The sequence below is a fragment of the Aspergillus mulundensis genome (assembly GCF_003369625.1).
Source record: "Aspergillus mulundensis strain DSM 5745 chromosome Unknown scaffold_11, whole genome shotgun sequence".
Taxonomy (NCBI): Eukaryota; Fungi; Ascomycota; class Eurotiomycetes; order Eurotiales; family Aspergillaceae; genus Aspergillus; species Aspergillus mulundensis.
This window is the reverse complement of record NW_020797899.1, coordinates 746,128-765,674: the sequence shown is the minus strand read 5'-3', so window position 1 is coordinate 765,674 and position 19,547 is coordinate 746,128. Positions and strand designations below refer to the sequence as shown.

The 19,547-nt window shown below is 40.7% G+C and overlaps 5 protein-coding genes across 5 annotated transcripts; all 5 read left to right on the top strand.

Annotated features, from left to right (window-relative positions):
* Positions 1-7,060: 7,060 nt before the first annotated feature.
* On the top strand, positions 7,061-7,486 carry DSM5745_09159 (uncharacterized protein; the record flags this gene model as incomplete). Its single annotated transcript, XM_026751175.1, has 4 exons — positions 7,061-7,072; positions 7,116-7,180; positions 7,238-7,324; positions 7,399-7,486. 4 exons carry the CDS (start codon positions 7,061-7,063, stop codon positions 7,484-7,486), a joined length of 252 nt encoding a protein of 83 aa, XP_026600261.1.
* A 3,383-nt stretch (positions 7,487-10,869) lies between these two features.
* DSM5745_09158 (SANT/Myb-like DNA-binding domain-containing protein) lies at positions 10,870-12,131 on the top strand (the record flags this gene model as incomplete). The annotated part of the gene is made up of 6 exons (XM_026751174.1): positions 10,870-10,945; positions 10,999-11,117; positions 11,178-11,283; positions 11,341-11,408; positions 11,461-11,561; positions 11,615-12,131. 6 exons carry the CDS (start codon positions 10,870-10,872, stop codon positions 12,129-12,131), a joined length of 987 nt encoding a protein of 328 aa, XP_026600260.1.
* A 1,275-nt stretch (positions 12,132-13,406) lies between these two features.
* On the top strand, positions 13,407-13,802 carry DSM5745_09157 (uncharacterized protein; the record flags this gene model as incomplete). The annotated part of the gene is made up of 1 exon (XM_026751173.1): positions 13,407-13,802. One exon carries the CDS (start codon positions 13,407-13,409, stop codon positions 13,800-13,802), a length of 396 nt encoding a protein of 131 aa, XP_026600259.1.
* Positions 13,803-14,812: 1,010 nt separating this feature from the next.
* Positions 14,813-15,472, top strand: DSM5745_09156 (uncharacterized protein; the record flags this gene model as incomplete). Its single annotated transcript, XM_026751172.1, has 1 exon — positions 14,813-15,472. The coding sequence occupies one exon, from the start codon at positions 14,813-14,815 to the stop codon at positions 15,470-15,472; it is 660 nt and encodes a 219-aa protein (XP_026600258.1).
* A 2,062-nt stretch (positions 15,473-17,534) lies between these two features.
* Positions 17,535-18,848, top strand: DSM5745_09155 (uncharacterized protein; the record flags this gene model as incomplete). Its single annotated transcript, XM_026751171.1, has 1 exon — positions 17,535-18,848. One exon carries the CDS (start codon positions 17,535-17,537, stop codon positions 18,846-18,848), a length of 1,314 nt encoding a protein of 437 aa, XP_026600257.1.
* Positions 18,849-19,547: the final 699 nt, after the last annotated feature.

The window sequence follows — 19,547 nt, the reverse complement described above, 5'->3', positions numbered from 1 at the left end:
TTTATAATCTAAAAAAAGTTATAAAAATATTTAAGTTAGTATATTATATTATTAATTTTATTTATAAGGATTATTAAGCAGTCCTAGAATATTTTTAAATAATTAAAGTAAATTTAAATTTTTACCTTATTATAATAAAATAAACCTAGTAAAATTATATACCTTTTATTAAAATTAAAATATTATAAAAGTTTATAAAAACTATATATAAGAAACTAATACTTATAATATTTTATTAATTAAAAAAAACTAAAAAAAAAAGTAAAGGTGGTCTTACCACCCTAGTATATTTATTAAAATAAAGTTTTTTTTAAATAAAAAGCTACTTAACTTTTAACTAGTAAAGTAAAGCATAAAATTTTATTAAAAAAAGATAAAAAGCCTTTATAAAATTTTATTTATAGTTTTTTTAGCATAAGTTATAAATATCAAAAAAGTATTTTAATAAAATACTTAAAAAAAATAAATTAAGCTATTTTAAAGTAGCGCCGGAGCGCTAGTACTTTTTATTTAAAAATTTAATAAATTTTTATATTTTTATATTAACTATCGCGGGTTAAATATAATAATTAATAAAAATTATTATTTATTACTATATATTAATAAGCTAATAAATTAGCTAGTAAATATAAAATATTTTACCAAGCTAAATTTATATAACATATATTATAAAATATAAATTAAAAAAAAATAAATAAAAAATAATATTTTAAACTTATTACAATTACTATAAGTATATAATTATGCCCTTTAGCTTAATAAATATACTAGCTATATTTTAATCCTATATAAATATAATTATAAGCAGGATTCTTAATAAATTTTATATTATTTACCTTAATAATATTTTTATTTTTTTTAAAATAAAAAAAAAAACATGTGTATTATATTTAAAAAGTCCTTAATTAATTAAAAAGGCATAATTTATATATAAAATTATTAAAATATAGTTTTTATAAAAAAAAGGTAAAGATTTTAAGCTTTATTATTAAATAAAAAAAAATATTTATTAATCTAGACCGCAGCCAGACTGTTATTAATTAGTTAAAATTAATATTATTTTATAAATTATAGGTTTTTTTAGGCTTTGTAAACTATTTTTAATATTTTATTTTTAATTATACTAAAGTAACGTGTTTAATAACCTAGCTCTTGGTAGGGATGGTAAAGGGATATAAAAGTAAGCCTTTTTTTTTACTAATATAAAAAACATGTTTAAAAAAATTAAATTAAACTTTACCAGGCCGCTAGTACTATAATACTTTAATTTAAAAAAAAGATTTTTATTATTACTAACGCGTTAGGGTTTATTATTACTAAAATTATTATATAACTAAAGCAAGAGAAATTACCTAGTAAAAAAAATAAAACTAATAATATTTTATAGTTTTTTATTTTTATTAGCTATATAAATTAAAGCTTTACTATAAGGTTTATAATTAAAAATTACTTATAATAATTAAGTATTTTAAAAAGTGGTATTACTACCTTAAGGGCTTTTTATATTTTATACACGTGTAATATAATTATAATAACTTATATTATTTTTTTATAATAAAGGTCTTAAATTAAAGGCAGGTATAATAAATAAAATTATTTATAATTTATAACTTTAAAATTAAGTATAAGCTAGGTAAGTATAATTTAGTAAATATATTATTATAATAATTAAATTATATAATAAAAAAATAAAAAGTATTAAGTTAAAATATTCCTTATTTTATAAAAAAAGTTAAGTTTATTTTCTTAATAAATTATTATTAAAATAATACTAAAAAACCTAGCTATTCCTTCACGTGGTTAGGCTTATAAGTACCTAAAATTTTTAAGCCTTAAAATATTTATTATAAAGGTAGTAAATAAAAAAAAATTATTAAACTAGTTATAAATACCCTTTAATAATAACTAATTATAGCCTAATAAAAAAATATTTTTACTAGCTAATTATAATAATAACTTAAAAATATAATTTTTATTAATTTAAGGCAGGCCTTTTTTATTACTAAATAATATAAAAAAAAAAACTTTTTTTTATAAAAGTATTATTTATATACCTCCCGTGCCCATGTTATAATATAAGATTATAAAATAATATTATAATAATTTTTATACAGGCTACTTTAGCTATAAAAAATTATTAAATTACTTACCTATAAATTTTAGTAAAAAAAGCTTAATAAAAATACGCGTGTGTATATTAAAAAATATTTTTTATATTAAAAATTTAAGGTTTTAAGGTAATTACCTTAGGAAAGTTTAATATTTTTTTTAGTACTAAATATATTATAAAAAAATATTTTTATAAACTTTATTATTAGCTTATTTTTATTAAAGTATAAAAAGCATGTTTATAATATAATTTTAGTAATTATAAATTAATTTAGTAAAAAAGTAAAATATTTTTTTATTATTAATAAAATTACTATAAAAAAGTTAATTAATTTATTTATTAAAAAGATTATATATAATACAGGGTTACCTTAAAGTATAATAATAAATTAAGGTTTACTTTTTATTTTAAAGTATTAAATAGCCTTTTATTAAGCGCTATATATTAAGTAATAACTTAATATAATATATTATTTTTAATTAAATAGTTAAACTAAGTGCTAAAACCAAATACTTAAGGTGTATTTATATATATATTATAATTATTAATAAAGTAATTAAGTATTATACTTATTACTAGCATGTTTTACCTATAATAACTTAAAAAATAACTTAACTAGCTATACTTTACTTATAATAAGCCATGGGTAAAAACTAGTAATTCTTAGGCTTAAAAACCTAAAAAAATTAATATTTTATTTTTTTATTAAAAAGCATTTATACTATTTAAAATAGCTTTATAAAAACTTATAGGATTATATAAATAAGGTATAAAAAAGTAAGCACTTTATTATAATTAAAAATATTATTTAATTAAATTTAAGGTTAAAAATAATATTTTAGTATTTTTAAAAAATATTAAATTAATATATTTAAGTAAAAAACTTAACCTAAAATATAATAGTTTCTTTAAAATTAAATTTATTATTAAAAAGTAGGTATATTAGCTCTGGCTTACTAGTATATATAATTAATTAAAAATTTATTTAGTATTTTATATTTTTTTTAAAACTATTTATATAGTAAGATAAGCCTAAGGGGGAAAAAAAGTAATTACTAACTATAAAGTTAGTTAATAAAAAAAAATAGGAAGTTAAGGCTATTCTTAAAAAATAATATATTTATAAATATAATAAATTTTTTATTAAGTAAAAGGGCTAGCCTAGCTATAAAAATTTATAAAAACTACTTTTTAATTTTAAGCATGCATAAAAAGCCTTAATAAATTATAAAAAACTAGTTATAATAACACTAGTTTGCTATTAATTTAAAAAAAAAAGGTAATAACCTTGCTAAGTTAAATACCTTTTTTTTACTAGGTTTTAAGATTTAATAAACTACTAGTATTATTAAAAAATTATTAAACTATTATTTAATTATTACTAATTACTTATAGCTTTAAAAAAGGGTGCAAGATTTTTTATTTTATAAAATTTTAAAATTATACCTAAGGCTATAAGTAAAGTAGTTACCTTTTTTATTTTTTTATAAGGTTTTAAAGTTTAATAAACTATAGCTAAAATACCACTGGCTTGGTATTAAAATTTATTTTAAGTTATAATTTAAAATAAAAAACTATATTTATATTAAAGTTAAAGTATTAAAAAAAAATCTTTTATTTTTTTTTTAAAAAAAATAATAATAACTAGTTACATAATAAAGGCTATAATAAAAAACTATTATTTAGTATTAAAAGCAGGAGCAGGGGCCTTTTTAAGCATTTTTTTTATATTTAGTATTTTTTTAAAAAAAAAGGTATAACAGGCTTGTTTTTTAAAAAAAAATATTAATAAACTAATAACTATCCTAGCTATTATTAAAATAAGCCGGGGGCTATTTAATAATAAGTTAAAAAAATTAAACAAGCTTTTAAATAATTAAAGCTAATATTTTTATTATATAAACCTTAGGGCTTATTTTTTTATTATAAGCCTTTATTACTAGTTTAATTTAATAACTAAACATGTTTTAATAATAAATGCATTTATTATGGTTATTAAGGTTTATTTATTATAAAAAAATAATATTTTTTTATATAAAATAGCAAGGGGAGGTAAGTACTTTTATTATAAATATAATAGAAGTAATTACGCCCGGGGGCTGGATAAACATAGTTATTAAGATTATTAATTAATTTATTATTTTTACATGCTTAAATATACTTTACATACTATAAGTAAATTTATTTTTTATTAATTAATATTTATACTAGAGTTATTTTACTAGTAAACTAGTTAAAAATAAGGTATACTTATAAAAAAAAAAGGCTAGAGGCCAGAAAAAAAGGAGTTTAAGGGGGTAATAATATAAAACTTATAATAAAAATATTAGTAAAAGTAAAGGCTAGTATAATATTAAGTAAAATAAAAAAAGGTAAGTTAAAAGGCACGGGAGTTATAATTAAATAATAAGGTAGTTATTATAAACTAAAAATTAATATATTTAGTAAAGTGCTAGTAAAGCACCACTAGTTAGTAGTTATTAAAGTAAAAAAAACTTACTAAATTATTACCTATAACCTTATTATATATTTTAAAAGTACTTATTAAATATAAGTTATATTAGTTATTACTATTATTATTACCGCCTAAGAACTAATTAAAATTAAAGTTTTTAAACCTAAAAAAAAATAAGTATAAAAAAAAAATTAAAAATACTAAGGGCTTTTAAAATTAGTAAAAATATTATATTAAAGGGGTTTTATAACTATACTATAATAAAAGTATAAAGGGCAAAAGTAAAAGTATTTTAAATTATTATAGTTATAGTAAGGCACTTTTTTTTTACTTACTAAAAAGCTAGGGCAGCGCCTAAAAGGGCTTTTTTTTAATTATAATAATAAAAAAGTAATTTTTTATTTAGTAAAAAATTTAATAAGTTTAGGAATTTATAAAACTATAAACTACGCTATAATTTATACTTTTATACTAGGTACTATTAAAATACCGCCTTTTTTTTAGTTATAAATAAATATTATATTTTATTTAAAGCGCTATAAATAATAAGTATAAGATATTAAATTTAATATATTAAATAATACTTTAATAAAATTAAGAATAGTAATAATAAAGCTATATTTAGTATTAATATTAATAATAATAATAGCATTTTATTATTATTTTTTTTTAATTTAGTAATAGGTCGCGGACAACCCTTTAATTAAAAAAAATCATTAAAGCTAATATTTTTTTATTTAATATTATTAAAGCTAATTTACTATTAATTTAAAATTAATATTTTAAGTAACCTAAACTTTAGTCTTAGGCTACTAAGGCTTAGTATACTTTATTATTATATTAGGTTATATAACTTAATTAAGTTATTAATATTTAAGGTTTTAGCTACTAGTTAGGCAAGGCTAAAATAAGCCTTAAATATAAGTTAAAGTAAAAACCCGTGTGTAAAGTATTTAAACTTATATTTATTTTTTAATTAAAAATAACTTAAGTATAACTTAAAGGTTTATAAAAGTAGCCTTAAGACCAGCCTTTTTTTTAAATTTTTAAGTAACTTTTTTAATATTATTTAATAAGGTTTAAAATACTTTATTCTTATTAGTTAAATTTTTTTATTAATATTTTTATTATTAGTAAAGATTTTTAAGACTTGTTGGTCTTACATTATTATTTTTTTAATTATAAAGGGGTTATATAATTTATAAAAAAGCTAGTAAATATACTAGCTAGCTTTTAAATTTATAAATTACTTAATTTATTATTTATTATTTAATTTATTTTAGGCTACCTAGTGCCTAAAACTTTTACTAAAAGTTTATTATTTTATATTTTTTATTATTATTTATTTATATTTTTAGGGATTACTTTAGCTTATTAATACCTAAAGCTTTTATTAATAATTATTATTTTTATTATTTTAATTACTAGTTTTTTAATACTTACTTATAAATTATACCCCTAAAAAAGCCTTTTCCTGGTGTTAATAGCCTATAACTTATTAATTTAAAAAAAACTTTTTTTACGCTAGCAGCCTATAGCTTACTAATTTAAAAAAGTTCTTAGTATAAATAAGGGGGAGTGCTAGAAGTGGGTGCCTAAGGCCACCAGCGGGCTTAAAACTCTAGTAAAAAAAGGTTTTTCCAGCCTAAATAGCTACTGTAAAATTCTTTATCTATCCCTAGAATATCTAGCTTAGTATACCATGTAATACAAAAGAGACTTCTACATACAGTAACTATTCATTCCTTTTAGTAGTACCAAGTTGATCCTTTTCGATATTATCTTGCGATCTAGTGCCAAACTTGGTTATGGATTCTCTCTTGTTTATCGAGCCAACCTGGAACGGCCTGGCCTAAGCCCCTTCGATAGAGAAAACCCGTTGATAGACCGTACCACACCCCAGTGCTTTCTTCGCTGTAGGTGCATTTACGAAGACGACAGCATTGTTATCACAACCATATATCCGAGTTGGTGCCCCAGGTCCAAGTTGGCTTTGCAAGCCAGACTGCCACCAGTGCGATAGCCCTAACCCTACTTGATCTAATGCAAAATGCCGGTTCTCGACAACGCCAAAGCAACACTGACCCAACACATCAAGCAAGAGACTATCCGCCAGGAAACCTGGACTTCGCCATCTGTCGCAGATGCTGTTCTGACGACGCCGCAAACTATCTGTTTACAGATGCTTGAATAGACCATCGCCGAGGTGCACTTGGCCATCATGGTTGACAAGGAATCCTCCGACTTGTACTGGACGGGGACTGCGATAGGAAAGAGATACACAAAGGTGGCGCTGTAACACCCTGAATATGCGTAGATAACCTGAATATATGTGGATAACGATAACTAGCATACCTATTCAATATACGTGTGAGAGGAAGGGCTATAAATAGAATGACATCATCGGTCTGCCCCGCGACCCCTCACCCTCACCCTCTCCATCTCCCTCATCTCCATCACCACTGCAACTTCAATCCAACCCTCCAGACAGCAACATGCCAAAATACGTAAGTCATTCATGGCAACCATTCTCAGCCGCTGACCCCCCAGACCGCCATCATCAAGTACGACAGCCCCGAGGCCTACCAGCAACACGGGACCCAGATCGAGCAGATGTATGCCCAGCTCTCGCACACGGTCGGATACCATTCCCCAGTCACTAACAGCCTCAGCGCAAGAGACGTCTTCACTGCCAAAGGCGCCACCGACCTCGCCCCCTTCTTCTCGACGAGGAACATGCCGCCCACGCATCGCACCTCGTATGTCCCACCTGCACCAGCACCGCCCCAAGAGCGTCAGAGAGGAAACTAGATCTTGCTAATGTTGAGCGTAGATTCGTCGTCCCCGACGGTGTCTCGCCCGATGAGCTGAAGAGCGCTGGGCTGCCGGAGGGCGTGAGCTGCGAACTCTCCCAGGCGTGACTGCCACGGGTTACCTGATTCGGGTTACCTGATTTGGCTTGGTCTGCGCAGCATGCAGTGGGAGGTTCTACTTCTAGCATAGTTTACGTTGGGTTTATGTTAGCCGTTCTATTTTGTCGTTTTCGCACCGCTGTTTCCCTCGCAACGGGCCCTGGTATAGGTCGCAGCCCAGGTTCAAGGGGAGCGCCATGCCACCACCATGGTCCATGTCTAGTGAAGCGCATTGTGCTCAATTTCAGGGCCTCGTTCCGCATCCTAGAGTAGTAGAGCATTACTAAGTGTACGCATTCGACCGATCAGCGCCGTTGCATACCCAGATAGGTAAGCCCATGCACGCCTCCTTCCCGTGCTCGCAATCCGGAAAACTTTACCGAGCTCCTGAGACCCAACTTGGCGCCTTATTTTCAACACGAGGCTGTGAACGACTACTAAGTATAGCGTGTGGTACTTCCAACCGCGGTGGGTAGCTCCGACAACGCGATCGCAAGCGCATCCCGCTGATGCCTGGTTCCCCGTTGAAGCCATAACCCGACGACGATCCGTATCGATTTACCTAAAATAAGGTAAGCCCACTACGAGAGGATCGCCGGCTGAAGAATCCTGCCTTAGGCGCCCTGCAGCGACCGGCTGATGCGATTGGCCGCGCCTGCATACGAGCATGGGATGACATCAGACCGAAACCGTTAAGCTTGAGCCTGGAGGGAACAGGAGGTCCGGTTCCAATCCTCCGGGCGATCTTATTACTCAGCTGCTGGTGCTCTATGCTGACGCTGACGCTGACGAACTGCCGGTGCTGTGCAGACTGCTGTTTGCTGTACAGACTGCAGTCTGCAGACGGTACCGTAGGGTAATATCCGCAGGGCTGATGCTCAGCTGCCGAGACGCGACGAGGGGAATGCGTTTCAGAGTCCTGAGATAAGATTCACGGCTTGGACTGGTGCTGAGGTCAGGAATGAGGAGTGGAATGCTGACGGCCTCTGCATGAGCCATGAGCTCGTTCTGTCTCGGTCTCGGTCTCGCCGGGCATTGGCGATTTGGAGGGGTCGGGCATGGCCATAAGGGTACGGTCAGGACGCAAAAGTCCCAGCGCCGTCGTGTAACTCAACTTGCCCACCGCCAGCTTCAGCTCGAGGCCGGGGCCAGCTCAATTGTCACACAGCCCTCGTGGCTTCCCGGTCTTGACGGCGGTCTCTAGTCTAGTCTACACGCTGGATTTTGTGATTGATGGCTGGACCGCTGTGCTGGTGCTTGCTTGCTCGCGGTGAAGATAGAAGGCACGCCTGACGATACTAGGAGCGTATCTAGTCAGTAGATGGTCACCGCGGGAATCGCGGGAGCCTCTGCGTCCCGGCGCGAAGGATTCGTCTGCCGTTCTGCAGAGAAAGCGCGATAGCGAGGGCGCGGTGATTGGCGTGCTGGACACGATGGTGGTGGATCGACGATACGAGGTGCCCACCAGGAACGGTTGAGAACTTGAGACGAGTCGATGGCTGTCTGGATGGATGCAGCCAAGGGATTCATGCATTGTCGTCGCAGCCATACTGTCCGAGGAAATTGCATGTTCTTCGTACATCAGGTCGGGTTGGTATCCCATTCCCGTAACGGACTCAGATCGTATACCCTAACTGTACGAAGACCGCACTTCTACCAGCCAGACAACTAATTATGACTCCATCGCGACGTCAAGGGAGCAAGCCACGGCCAGTCAAAACCGCACGCGAGCCGGCTGATTTACAGTCAGCTTGGATTGTGCAACGCCCTGTGCGACCCCGACCGACCTGACGAAATCCTGACGAGGCGCTGAAACGAGCTGACCTGAAGGAACACGTTGCGCCGTTGCACAACGTTGCAGGCTGTTATTTTTACCCTCCAGTCGGGCGGCCCTGATCGCACTCGAAAGTTGGCCTGGTGAGACAAACCAGTCGAGCCCCGGCCATGTCCTCGTGGCGAATCTGCCTCCCTGCCATTGAGTCCACTGTCCCACAGGGGCTCGACTATCTCCCATAGTAGACTACCATGATCAATCATGGAGGGCAGGATCGGAGAAACAATCCGCGCGCGATGCAGCCTCCTCGCGTTCTCGACCCCCTGGGCATCCCTTGCATGGATATGTAATCGTGATTGCGCCCTTGAAGCCAACCAACCATCCATCCAGCCAACATGGACTAAATCCATCATCCAGCCCACTGCCTGGGCTAGCAGTCAGATTCGCAATGCAGGGATGCAAGAAGTCAGAACCTCTCCACTGCCACTGCCACGTTCCCCCCCTCCCCCTTTCCCCCCTCGCATTCCCCGCCCCCGGTCCTGCGCTGGTCCGGCCCATTCCCATTCCCTTTCCCACCCCCGTTCCCACGTTTCTCACGCGCACGCACAAGACCCGAATGCCATTGACCAAATCAGCCGAAATGAGACGGCTCCCTTCTGCAGGGTCTGCGGCCAATCGGATTCGGAGCACGTACCCAAGAACGCAGCAGCCCGTCACACAGCGTCCGGCCACCCAATCGAGTCTTATGCTCCGCCGGCTAACGTGAGGTGCGCGCAGCGCTGCCTGCGTCTCGCACTCGGCTCGGCTGTTGCGGCTGATTGAGGCCGTAATAGTCGTACTACCACTGAATAATGCGATTGACCTGCAGCACGAGCACGAGCAGAGCTGCATGCGTCCGTAGTGCATGCCTGCCCTGCCTTGCCCTGCCGCTGTCTGGCAATCAAGGCCGTCAGAGCCAGCCGAGCTTGGCTGTTATTGGTGCGGTCGAGGGTATTATCAGTAGGCGTACCGGAGAGCCAGATGCGAGCCAGACGCAGACGCAGACGCAGAGCAGATGGGGAATGCGAGATGGCCGTATCGGGTCGGGCTCGGGGTCGGGGTCTATTTCTGTGCTCGCGAAACAGAATCAGCCATACGTGCTGGAGCTCGTGTCTGGTGAGATAAGCCATCCCATCTAAGCTCAACCCGGCTGTCGTAAGCGCCCCCTGTCTTGGATGTCATGCCAGGTCAGGTCGGAGTCGGCGTCGCGGGCGCCGAGCTGGATTGGGAGACGCCATGATGGGCTGGCTTCTGAGTTCTGTTGGACTTGGGCTTGGGCTTGGGGCTGGAAGGATCCGCCCCTCCATCCATGATCCATCCCATTCCCGCCAGTGATCCACCGCCGATGTTATTGATCCTGGTCTGTCTGGGCTGGGGGCGCAGTCGATCGGATCTCATTTAAAGGGGGCATCTGTCCCGAGATTCTGGCGCCGGACCTGACCTGCCTTGCCTTACCTTACTTCATACTCTCCTCCATATCGATATCGAATACGCTGGATACCGAGGGAAACAGGCTCTCTTACGACAAGTCCTATCATACCCTACCTTACCATATTATATTGAATAAGATCTCGCCATCATGACGGAGCCTCGTCGCCGCTGGACAACCGCCGAAGACGCCCTGCTGTGGGATCTGTACCAGGTGCAGGAGAGGGGTATGCTTTCTTACACTCGTCAATTTCTGTACCTGCTAACAGGATACGCCCAGCACCCACAGGCAAATGCCAGAAGATCAACTGGAACGAGATCGCGCGGCATATCCCCGGCCGCACGAACAAGGACTGCCGCAAGCGGTTCTACAATCGGTTCACCGGCGGTCTGCGCAAGGTACGCCTACACCTACGCCTAAGCTAAGCCTGAGAAACAGTCTAACGCGCATGGATGCAGGGCTCTTGGACGCAGGAGGAAGACGAGCGGCTGTTCCAGCTCGTCGAGCGGTACCAGTATCGCTGGGCGGCGATAGCGCAGAAGATGGAGACGCGGAATGCGGATCGTATGTAGCCCTGCAATGCAAGCATCGGTTTGAAGCCTTGCTGATGTCAAGCGCCAGAGTGCTCGAAGCGATGGCATCACTGTCTGAATCCGGAGCTGGAGCGGAGTCCGTGGACGGACGAGGAGGTATGCGTTGAGTCGTCGAGAGGATATCCTAGAGAGAACTGACGAGAGCTAGAACATGCTGCTCCTCGCAGCCGTCAACTCCCACGGTAGCAGCTGGAAGGAGATCCAGCGCTGCCACTTCCCGACGAGGTCTGCGAACAATATCAAGAACCAGTATGGCCTGTACCTATCCTAGGTAGACGTGAGAAACCGCTGACCAACGCCAGATTCACCATCCTGTCCCGCAAGAACCTCACCCTCACCCCGGGCTACCTCCAGCCCTGCTGCGACGCTGTCTCCCCCCCAACAAGCAAACCCTCCAGCTCCCGCCGCCCCCCGTCCTCCTCCTCAACATCAGCATCAGCATCAGCATCAACATCGGCATCAGCAATAGCCTCAACCCCACCCCTAACCAGCTACGCCTCAACCTCAACGCCCTACACCTACGGCTCGCTCTCCTCCACCCCGCAGCTCTCCGCAACCGAGTACCTCCCCGCAACGCCCGAAGCCCCAGCCCTAACCTTCGACATGCACACGCTCGGCCTGGCCGACCCGGCATGCGGCTACATGCCGGCGTACCAGGCGTCGCCGGCGCTGTCGTTCTACGCCAACTCGCCGGACGCGTCGGAGCTGGTGACGATCCCGGATGGCATGGGGATGCGGTATGACTTCCGGGACGGGCTGGAGCACGAGCACCTGCAGGAGCGGTATGCGCTGCAGGTGCAGGGGGCGTTTGGGTACTGAGGTCTGCTCTGTTCTGTTCTGTTCTGTTGACATACACACACATACACATATACATACATACATATAGAGTAGAGGCTGGTATAGAGGTAGACTGAAGAGTTCATTGTTGTTTCTCACGATTGAAGTAGCTGGAGTAGGTTGTAGGAGGATACCGTGGCACCGGCGCGTGCAGCCCTTCAGATTCAGGCCATGGGGGCGCCGGCGCGCTCGATAGACACCCGTTGATCTTGGTACTAAGAGGCATACAGCAGCCGACACTCTGGCATGCAGACAGTCGTCGCTGGGGTATAGTACCACACTATTCTATTCTGAGGAAAGAAAAGAAGGAAGGGCGCTGTCTGGCGGGCGGCGCTTTTTATAGCCGGGCTTGTGGATGGCGCTAGCTGGGTTGGGTTAGTGCTGCTTAGCCGAGATGAGCCTAGTGCCTGAGGCAACAGTGGCCTGACGCAATATAGCCTGAGGCAGAGATTCATGCCTGAACTTGGCGACTTAGGGCAGGGAATGGTTAGCCTGCAGATTTGCTTTCTCTGCTCATTTGGAGGCTGACCTTATTAAATGCTAGATGCTTCGAGTGACCGTCTATTCACTACTGATACTCTCGACTTAGTATCAGTCTTTAGTATCTCCGCCCTCATTGTCGCTGGGCATGTATACAGGACGATCTCGATGCCACCTGCTGATGGGGCCAGCACAGATATAAAAGCAGTATTCCTGATGGAAGGCACTCCGAGAGCCAAGCCGACTTCTCTGTTATTGGCGTGTCTTCATGCAATATTAAGTTCCTACGCATCGTACTATCCGCCTTGTCACCGCGATAGTCAGTCCTTTAGTGTCTCAAGTCGATAGGCCCACGCTTAGTCCCAATCGCTTCTCTTGCTGGACTAGTCAAAGACGGAATATAGGCATGACAGTGTTTTCTTCAGCCTGAATAGCCTTTGTGCAAGGAAGTTGGATAGTGCAGACGATCCGAGAGAACCGGGACACTTGGATCCCATTGTACGGATATCGCTTTACCTGGTATGATGGAGGAGAGACATGGCTTGAGACAATGACCTACTGCACTTTCAATAACCCTTTTCCTCTTTGCCATCGCAATTGGCAAAACCAGCATCAACAAAGGTCATTCTTCAGAAGGCTTCTTTATCTTGAGGCCAGTTAAATCTATCAAGCGTCGTATATAAAAGCGAACAATCCCTCGCTCAAACCACTTCCCTAGATCCTAACCACAACCCAAGCCTTTTATCTTGGTATTTCCATAATCCACGACACACCAAAATGACCACCTACATCCTGACAGGCACCTTCAACGCCGAGCCAGTCCACACGGCGAAAACCACCCGCCAGGTCTGCACCGACTTCGCTGCCCATCTAGACAGCTCAGGCTTCGCAACCTACGACGTCCGAGCCGGGCACCTCGCATCGAGCGACGAATGGCGGCTTTGCATTGTCCTCTCCGGCTTCCACAAGCAGACTCCGGACCTCAGGGCTCTAGCGGGTCTCTACGCGCTCTTTGAGGATCATGTTGTCCCTGACACCATCTCCGCGCAGTGGGTTGAGGGCTTGTCGCAGTGCCAGCAGGTCATTCCCGGCTGGGAGGTGTGGGCTACGCATGGAATGCTGGGGTGCGAGACGAGGCTGGCGAGGGTCCGGGTTCTCGGTGAGATTTACTGATTGGGTATGGTACTAAGGACTGGTTGAGTTATCTTGGGGTACTTTCTTTACCTACTCTTGTACGCGTTCATAGTGGTGATCAATTTATTATTTCTTCATTGCAGATGCTACATTTCTAGCGCTTACTTCTGTTGTTCTTGTAGTGTCATCAACGTAGCTCGTATTGCCCAATTCCTATCGTGGAAGGAATTGTTGTTAGTGGATATCTAGGCACTGGTATTGCTTATGCGATGCCCTTGGTGCCCCGTAGCGGTGTTCCTTAAGGAAGAACAAAAGCGCACCAATATGAGATTTTCCCAAGAAAGGCTACTTTGTACGTCTTTAGAGCGACTCATTCTTTCACGAGATCGCTCTAGACCTCGAAGTGACGATCCCATGCCCCCAACGTGGACGCTTGCAATGGCCACCAACCAATGGTCTTGACACTTAAACCGATTCTTTGTGTATGCTTCTTTGTAGTAGAAGTACTTCTTTGCAGCATGTTTCAAATCAGAACTTTTCCCCCTTGCGGTCCTTGTCTCGATGTCTTGATATCGAGGACGACTGGCCCTGGTTTGTCATTGTTGCATATGTAGTCTTTGTGATCTAGCGCACAAATCCTCTCATATATATTTGGGTCTCCATTGTATCTACCGGGCTATGCTGGCTTATTGGCTATCTCGTCTTGGAAATTAAGGCAACAATGCCCGACCTATTGTGGAAACCTTGAAAGGCTGGCGTTGTAGCCAAATGACATTCTTCCTGGAACTCAAAGCGACAATTGTCGAAGAGGAGATTCTTTCATCGTTCAAATACCAAGTCCTTTCAACACCAAAGCGTGCCCTGATTCTCAAGCATTCTTGAAGTGTTCCAGCTCGGTTATATAAGTCTGGTCTATTCCAGCAGTTTGAAGACCATCAAAAGCAACATCCTGACTCTTGAGCCATCACTCAATTGAAGCTTTTCTGTGCCTATCGAGTTCAACCCCCGCATTTATTCGATTTGTCACCATTTCCATACCACTCAACAAGATGTCGTTGTCCAACGGCGAATTGCGTCGTCGATACCCCAATTTGGAACACCAATACGTACCCGAAGAGACCAGCAAACAGTCGCGCCTTCTATACATCTACCACTCGGGTGTTGATGAAGAACAAACGGCCCTCAAAGTTGCGTCTGAGTACATCGAATGGTTCCGCAACGCCGGCTGCAAGACCTTCGCGATCCGCGTTGGATACATCCATCTAGAACACAGGCCCGGGTGGGCTATTTTCATGCAACTCACGAAGCCGGAAGAAGGGTATGGCGAGAACTGGCTCGCCGAGCTAAAGGCGAAGCCACGGAAGGACAGCGAGTTTGCTTCCGGCCAGATTCCGGCGGAGGGGTTTTTTGAGAAGACCAACATACGTTTCGTGCTTGGCCCATTGCCCCTCATGAGGAAATACACCCATCTGATCTTCTACAAGGATGTTCCTTTTCTGATCTCCAAGCATGTCCGAATGCACGGTGATGAGGCCTCCTGGGCTTTGCTGTGGGATATGCTTAACAAGGGCCTCCGCGGGGAGCCAGATGCTCTTGATAAGGCTTTGACTGCTCGAATGGTAGAATTTATGAGGGAGCGCCAGTTGACGTGGGCGGAGATGAAGCCCCGATTTGAAGAACTCCTGCCCCGAGTTGAGGAGATTTTTTAAGTGTGCTTGTCACGGTGAGGATTTGAGGACATCCACTGTTTATGTATTTTGCATCTTCCGACTTGATACACTCTTTTCTGCCAAATTCATTGATTTTTTTTTGATTTATTACTGATCTCTATCACCAAGCTGAAGTCTAGTAATAATCTGTAGCAGTTGTTCTACTATTCCACTCACACTTTGTGCCCTATACGATTAGTTCCTAGTAACTGGTGGTTCAACATCCACAATTCCTTTGTAGGGACATCAATATCAGCGTCGCCGGTGTAATTCTGAGTTGAACCCCGAACTCTTCAGGATTCCCATCAAAGGCAAGAGTACATAGCCTTCCTCTGGGTCTAGTAGGGCTACTAGGGGATTTCGACGAGGCTCTCAACTAGGCCAAATCCTAGGGCACCAGTAATGAATTGACAGTCTAAAAAGGCCGCTGAGAATTGACGATGTATTGGTAAAAGCCAAGGGTGCTTGACTCGGCACGGATCGTCTTCGTCTGGCGGGCGCAGAAGGGTGGTTAGAAAGGAGCCAATTTGTCCCGGAGATGCAGAAGATCCTGGTGGCTCTGAAAAACTTTGATATGTTCGAGGCTTGGTTCTACTATGATGAAGTGCTTGTTCCTGTTGGCTTAGCGTAAGCTCGAGGGTAAACCTGCAGCAAGTACATTGTGATAAGTTAAGCTTATTCTGCTTAAGTTTCATGAGTCTTTGTGTTCGGTGTGCTTATGGTTTATGTTTTTATCCGTCTGGTTGGTAGATGTTGTTCAGCTCTTTGAGCTGCACACTGTTGCTTCTACTGTAACTAAGGGGGGGAAATGCATGTCCTTTGTTTTCTGCGAATCTATATTACGTTTCCCACTTGAGATCTCTTGCTGCGAAGCACGCTCAAATAAATACATCTAATCATAACCCTTCCTTCTATTCCTCACCGAGCTCCCGCGCTGCACTCATGACATGCTCTTGGCCTACAACTAGTGGTACACTGACTGCTGATGAGCAGAGTGATACAGATAACCCTGATTCTGTTCGAAGTACACATTGATATTAAGACGTCCCATAAAAAGATCACCTAGCACCTTCCATCCAATTACCCCAGTATGAATGAATCTCACACAGCAAGGATTGCATAATCTAGATCTCCACTCTCTGTCTCTATTCTGGACTGTTATGGCTTTATTTCTTTGTACTTCTTTCCACTTCTTTGTACTTCTAATACTCTTTTGTACTTTTTATAAAGTTTTAGTCCTTGGTACTTCTATGCACTTCTTTGTACTTTCTATACTTCTCGTACTTTACTATTTTTACTACTTTGTACTTTTCTTGTGTTTTCTACTTACTGGTACTTACTAGTACCTTTGCCTACGTTGAGCCCTTGAAATATCCATATCGAATAATGCGCTAAAGTCTGGAACCTATTGTCATCCAATTCCAGATTTCGTACTTACTGGTACTTATTAGTACTTTTGTCTACTCCAAGCCCTTGAAATATTGTGAATATTGTCTCAAAGTCTGGAACCTATTGTCGGTCTATTCTGAACTTTTGTACTCACTGGTACTCCAAGCCCTCGGGATACTGTGAGTATTTTCTTAAAGTCTGGAACCTATTGTCAGCCTATTCTAATCATATCATTTCTTTGACTTGGAAGTCTCTTTTGAAACAGGAGTATAGATCTCGATTGACTCGAGGACTGTGGTTCTGACTATGCGAAACATCAGATGACGGCCAAATACCATCATGGGATGAAAGGCCAGCGTGATCACCACCTACACACAAAAGAAACCACGTTTCGGCTGAGGGAAAGGTCCAGCCTGGCATGGTAAACTGTGGTTATCATCAATATCAGCTAATATAGCCCACAAGGCCATAAAAGCAGGGTTAATCCCGGTGCTTGGAATTGCCATCAACAGCATCTTGATATCCCATCAAGGCTTGAACACGAGCTTTTCCATATTGAAACGATTCCATCTATCCACCACCCAGTGAATCACCCGAGAGACTACCATTGCCAACTTTCATATTGAAACGATTCCATCTACCCACCACCAAGCAAATCACCCCAGAGGCCACCATGTTTCTCCCAGGCGGACCAGGCGCGCCCAACACGGCTCTACGCTGGGTCCGCGTAAACCGACTTCTCACCCAAGCGCGGGTATATGAGCATGCTGCTGGATATGGAGACCATCTTCGCCAAGCTGGATGTACAAGCTTTTCCATTGGTATTGGCCTTTGGCCCGAAACTGCTGGACGTCAGGCAAACACATGGGGAATGTGGGTACAGTTTGCAAAGCCTGAACAAAGCACTGCAAGTGGTAGGGAATGGATCGAGGAGGTCCGCGACAACGTGATTCGAGGCCTCGGCCTGAACCCGACGCCCACTCTAGCTAATTACATTATGCCGGAACAGGATAGCTCCGAGGTAGTTCTCGCAATCAGGGCATTGTCGACGCATGCCGAGCAGGGAATGCAGGTTATTGTCTACAAGGACGTTCCGTTCATTAGGGTATTCCAGGGCGAGAAACAGCTACTGGCATCTAATCACTGGAAGCTCTTGTGTGAGCAGCTGGAGCGAAATCCCCGCACCCGAAACAATCGGTTGATAGACGACCTTCTCGAGGCGTCCAGGAGGAACCAGGGCTCTTGGGATGACGCAGTGGAGCGGATGCTGGCCGGGGGGACTCATGATGCTCCTGATGAGCCAGAGGAGGAAACTAACAGGCCGCCTATGCCACCTGCCACCGTGGACCCGGCGTCTACTGATCTTACTTTGCGTCCGCCCGAAACGCGATTCAAGTTCCTCCCTGGTGGGCCGCGCGCGCCCATGACAGTCGAGCGCTTAATCCTGCTGTCCACTGACCACACCGAAACACACCAATACAAGTGGGCGGTCGAAATCACGGAGGAGCTTCGCCTTGCTGGATGTACTACGTTTTCCCTTTGTGTTGGGTGGTGGGCTGACGACCAGCTGCCCTTGACGAGCAAGTGGGTGATCTGGATACAACTTCAAAAGCCTGAACAGACCACTGCGGGTTCCGGGTGGCCCGAGGAAATCCGCAACAAGATGCTCGAGAGGTTTGGCCGCGTAGAGCATTTCTTTATCGATGCACCTGATCCTTGGCGAGTGATGGTTCAATTCAAGGAGGTGACGCACCTCATCATGTGGAAGGATAACCCTTTCTTGACTATGCTGCGCGACAGGAAAATCGAGCCGGACTATATCCACTGGAAGCTCCAGCATCGTCAGGTTGCTGATGCCCGCAGGACCGGAACCGACCCATTGCTCGATGAGGTGATCGAGACCTACAGGCAGTCTCAGAGCTCTTGGGAGGAAGTAAAGGCTAGGATTTTGGCGCCTGAAGAGGCCGCTGATGCGCCTGAGCAGTGATATTGTCATTGTGGAATTCACCATGGAGTTGGAGTGCTTGCAGGGGGACCTCGGGGTTTTCCGAGCTAGTATGTGAACGAGCTGGGCTGGTTCTGGCATTTGCAGTAGTGAGGGCCTGATTGATCTGCGAAGATGAGTCTGTGGAATGTCGTCCGGTATTCTTGGAGGAAGCCGGGCCTGTTTTATTGCGTTGTTGTGTTTGTGGTCTTTGCTTCTATGGATGACGCCGTCTGTTTTCTTTGATTAGATAATGCCTTGTTCTCTAGTTTTGTTCTCTTAGTTCTGGTTGCTTTGTTCTTTGTCTATCTTCTTTCAAGCTAGAAATAAAATCCATGGCCTTGTTCGGTGTGCTTTGAGCCTCATTCGCGACAATGAAAAGCACATTGTGTCATAGCAACAAAGCGCTGTCTTCAAAGACTGCAATGAAGTAAACCATCGAGGGGATAGTGAAGGATATGAGTTGAGGGAATAGTGAAGGATATGAGTTGAGGGATAGTGAAGGATATGAGTCAAGGGAATAGTGAAGGATATAAGTCAGGGAATAGTGAAGGATATAAGTCAGGGAATAGTGAAGGATATGAGTCAGGGAATAGTGAAGGATATGAGTCAGGGAATAGTGAATAAGTCAAGGGAATAGTGAAGGATATAAGTCAGGGAATAGTGAAGAATATAAGTCAAGGGAATAGTGAAGGGTATAAG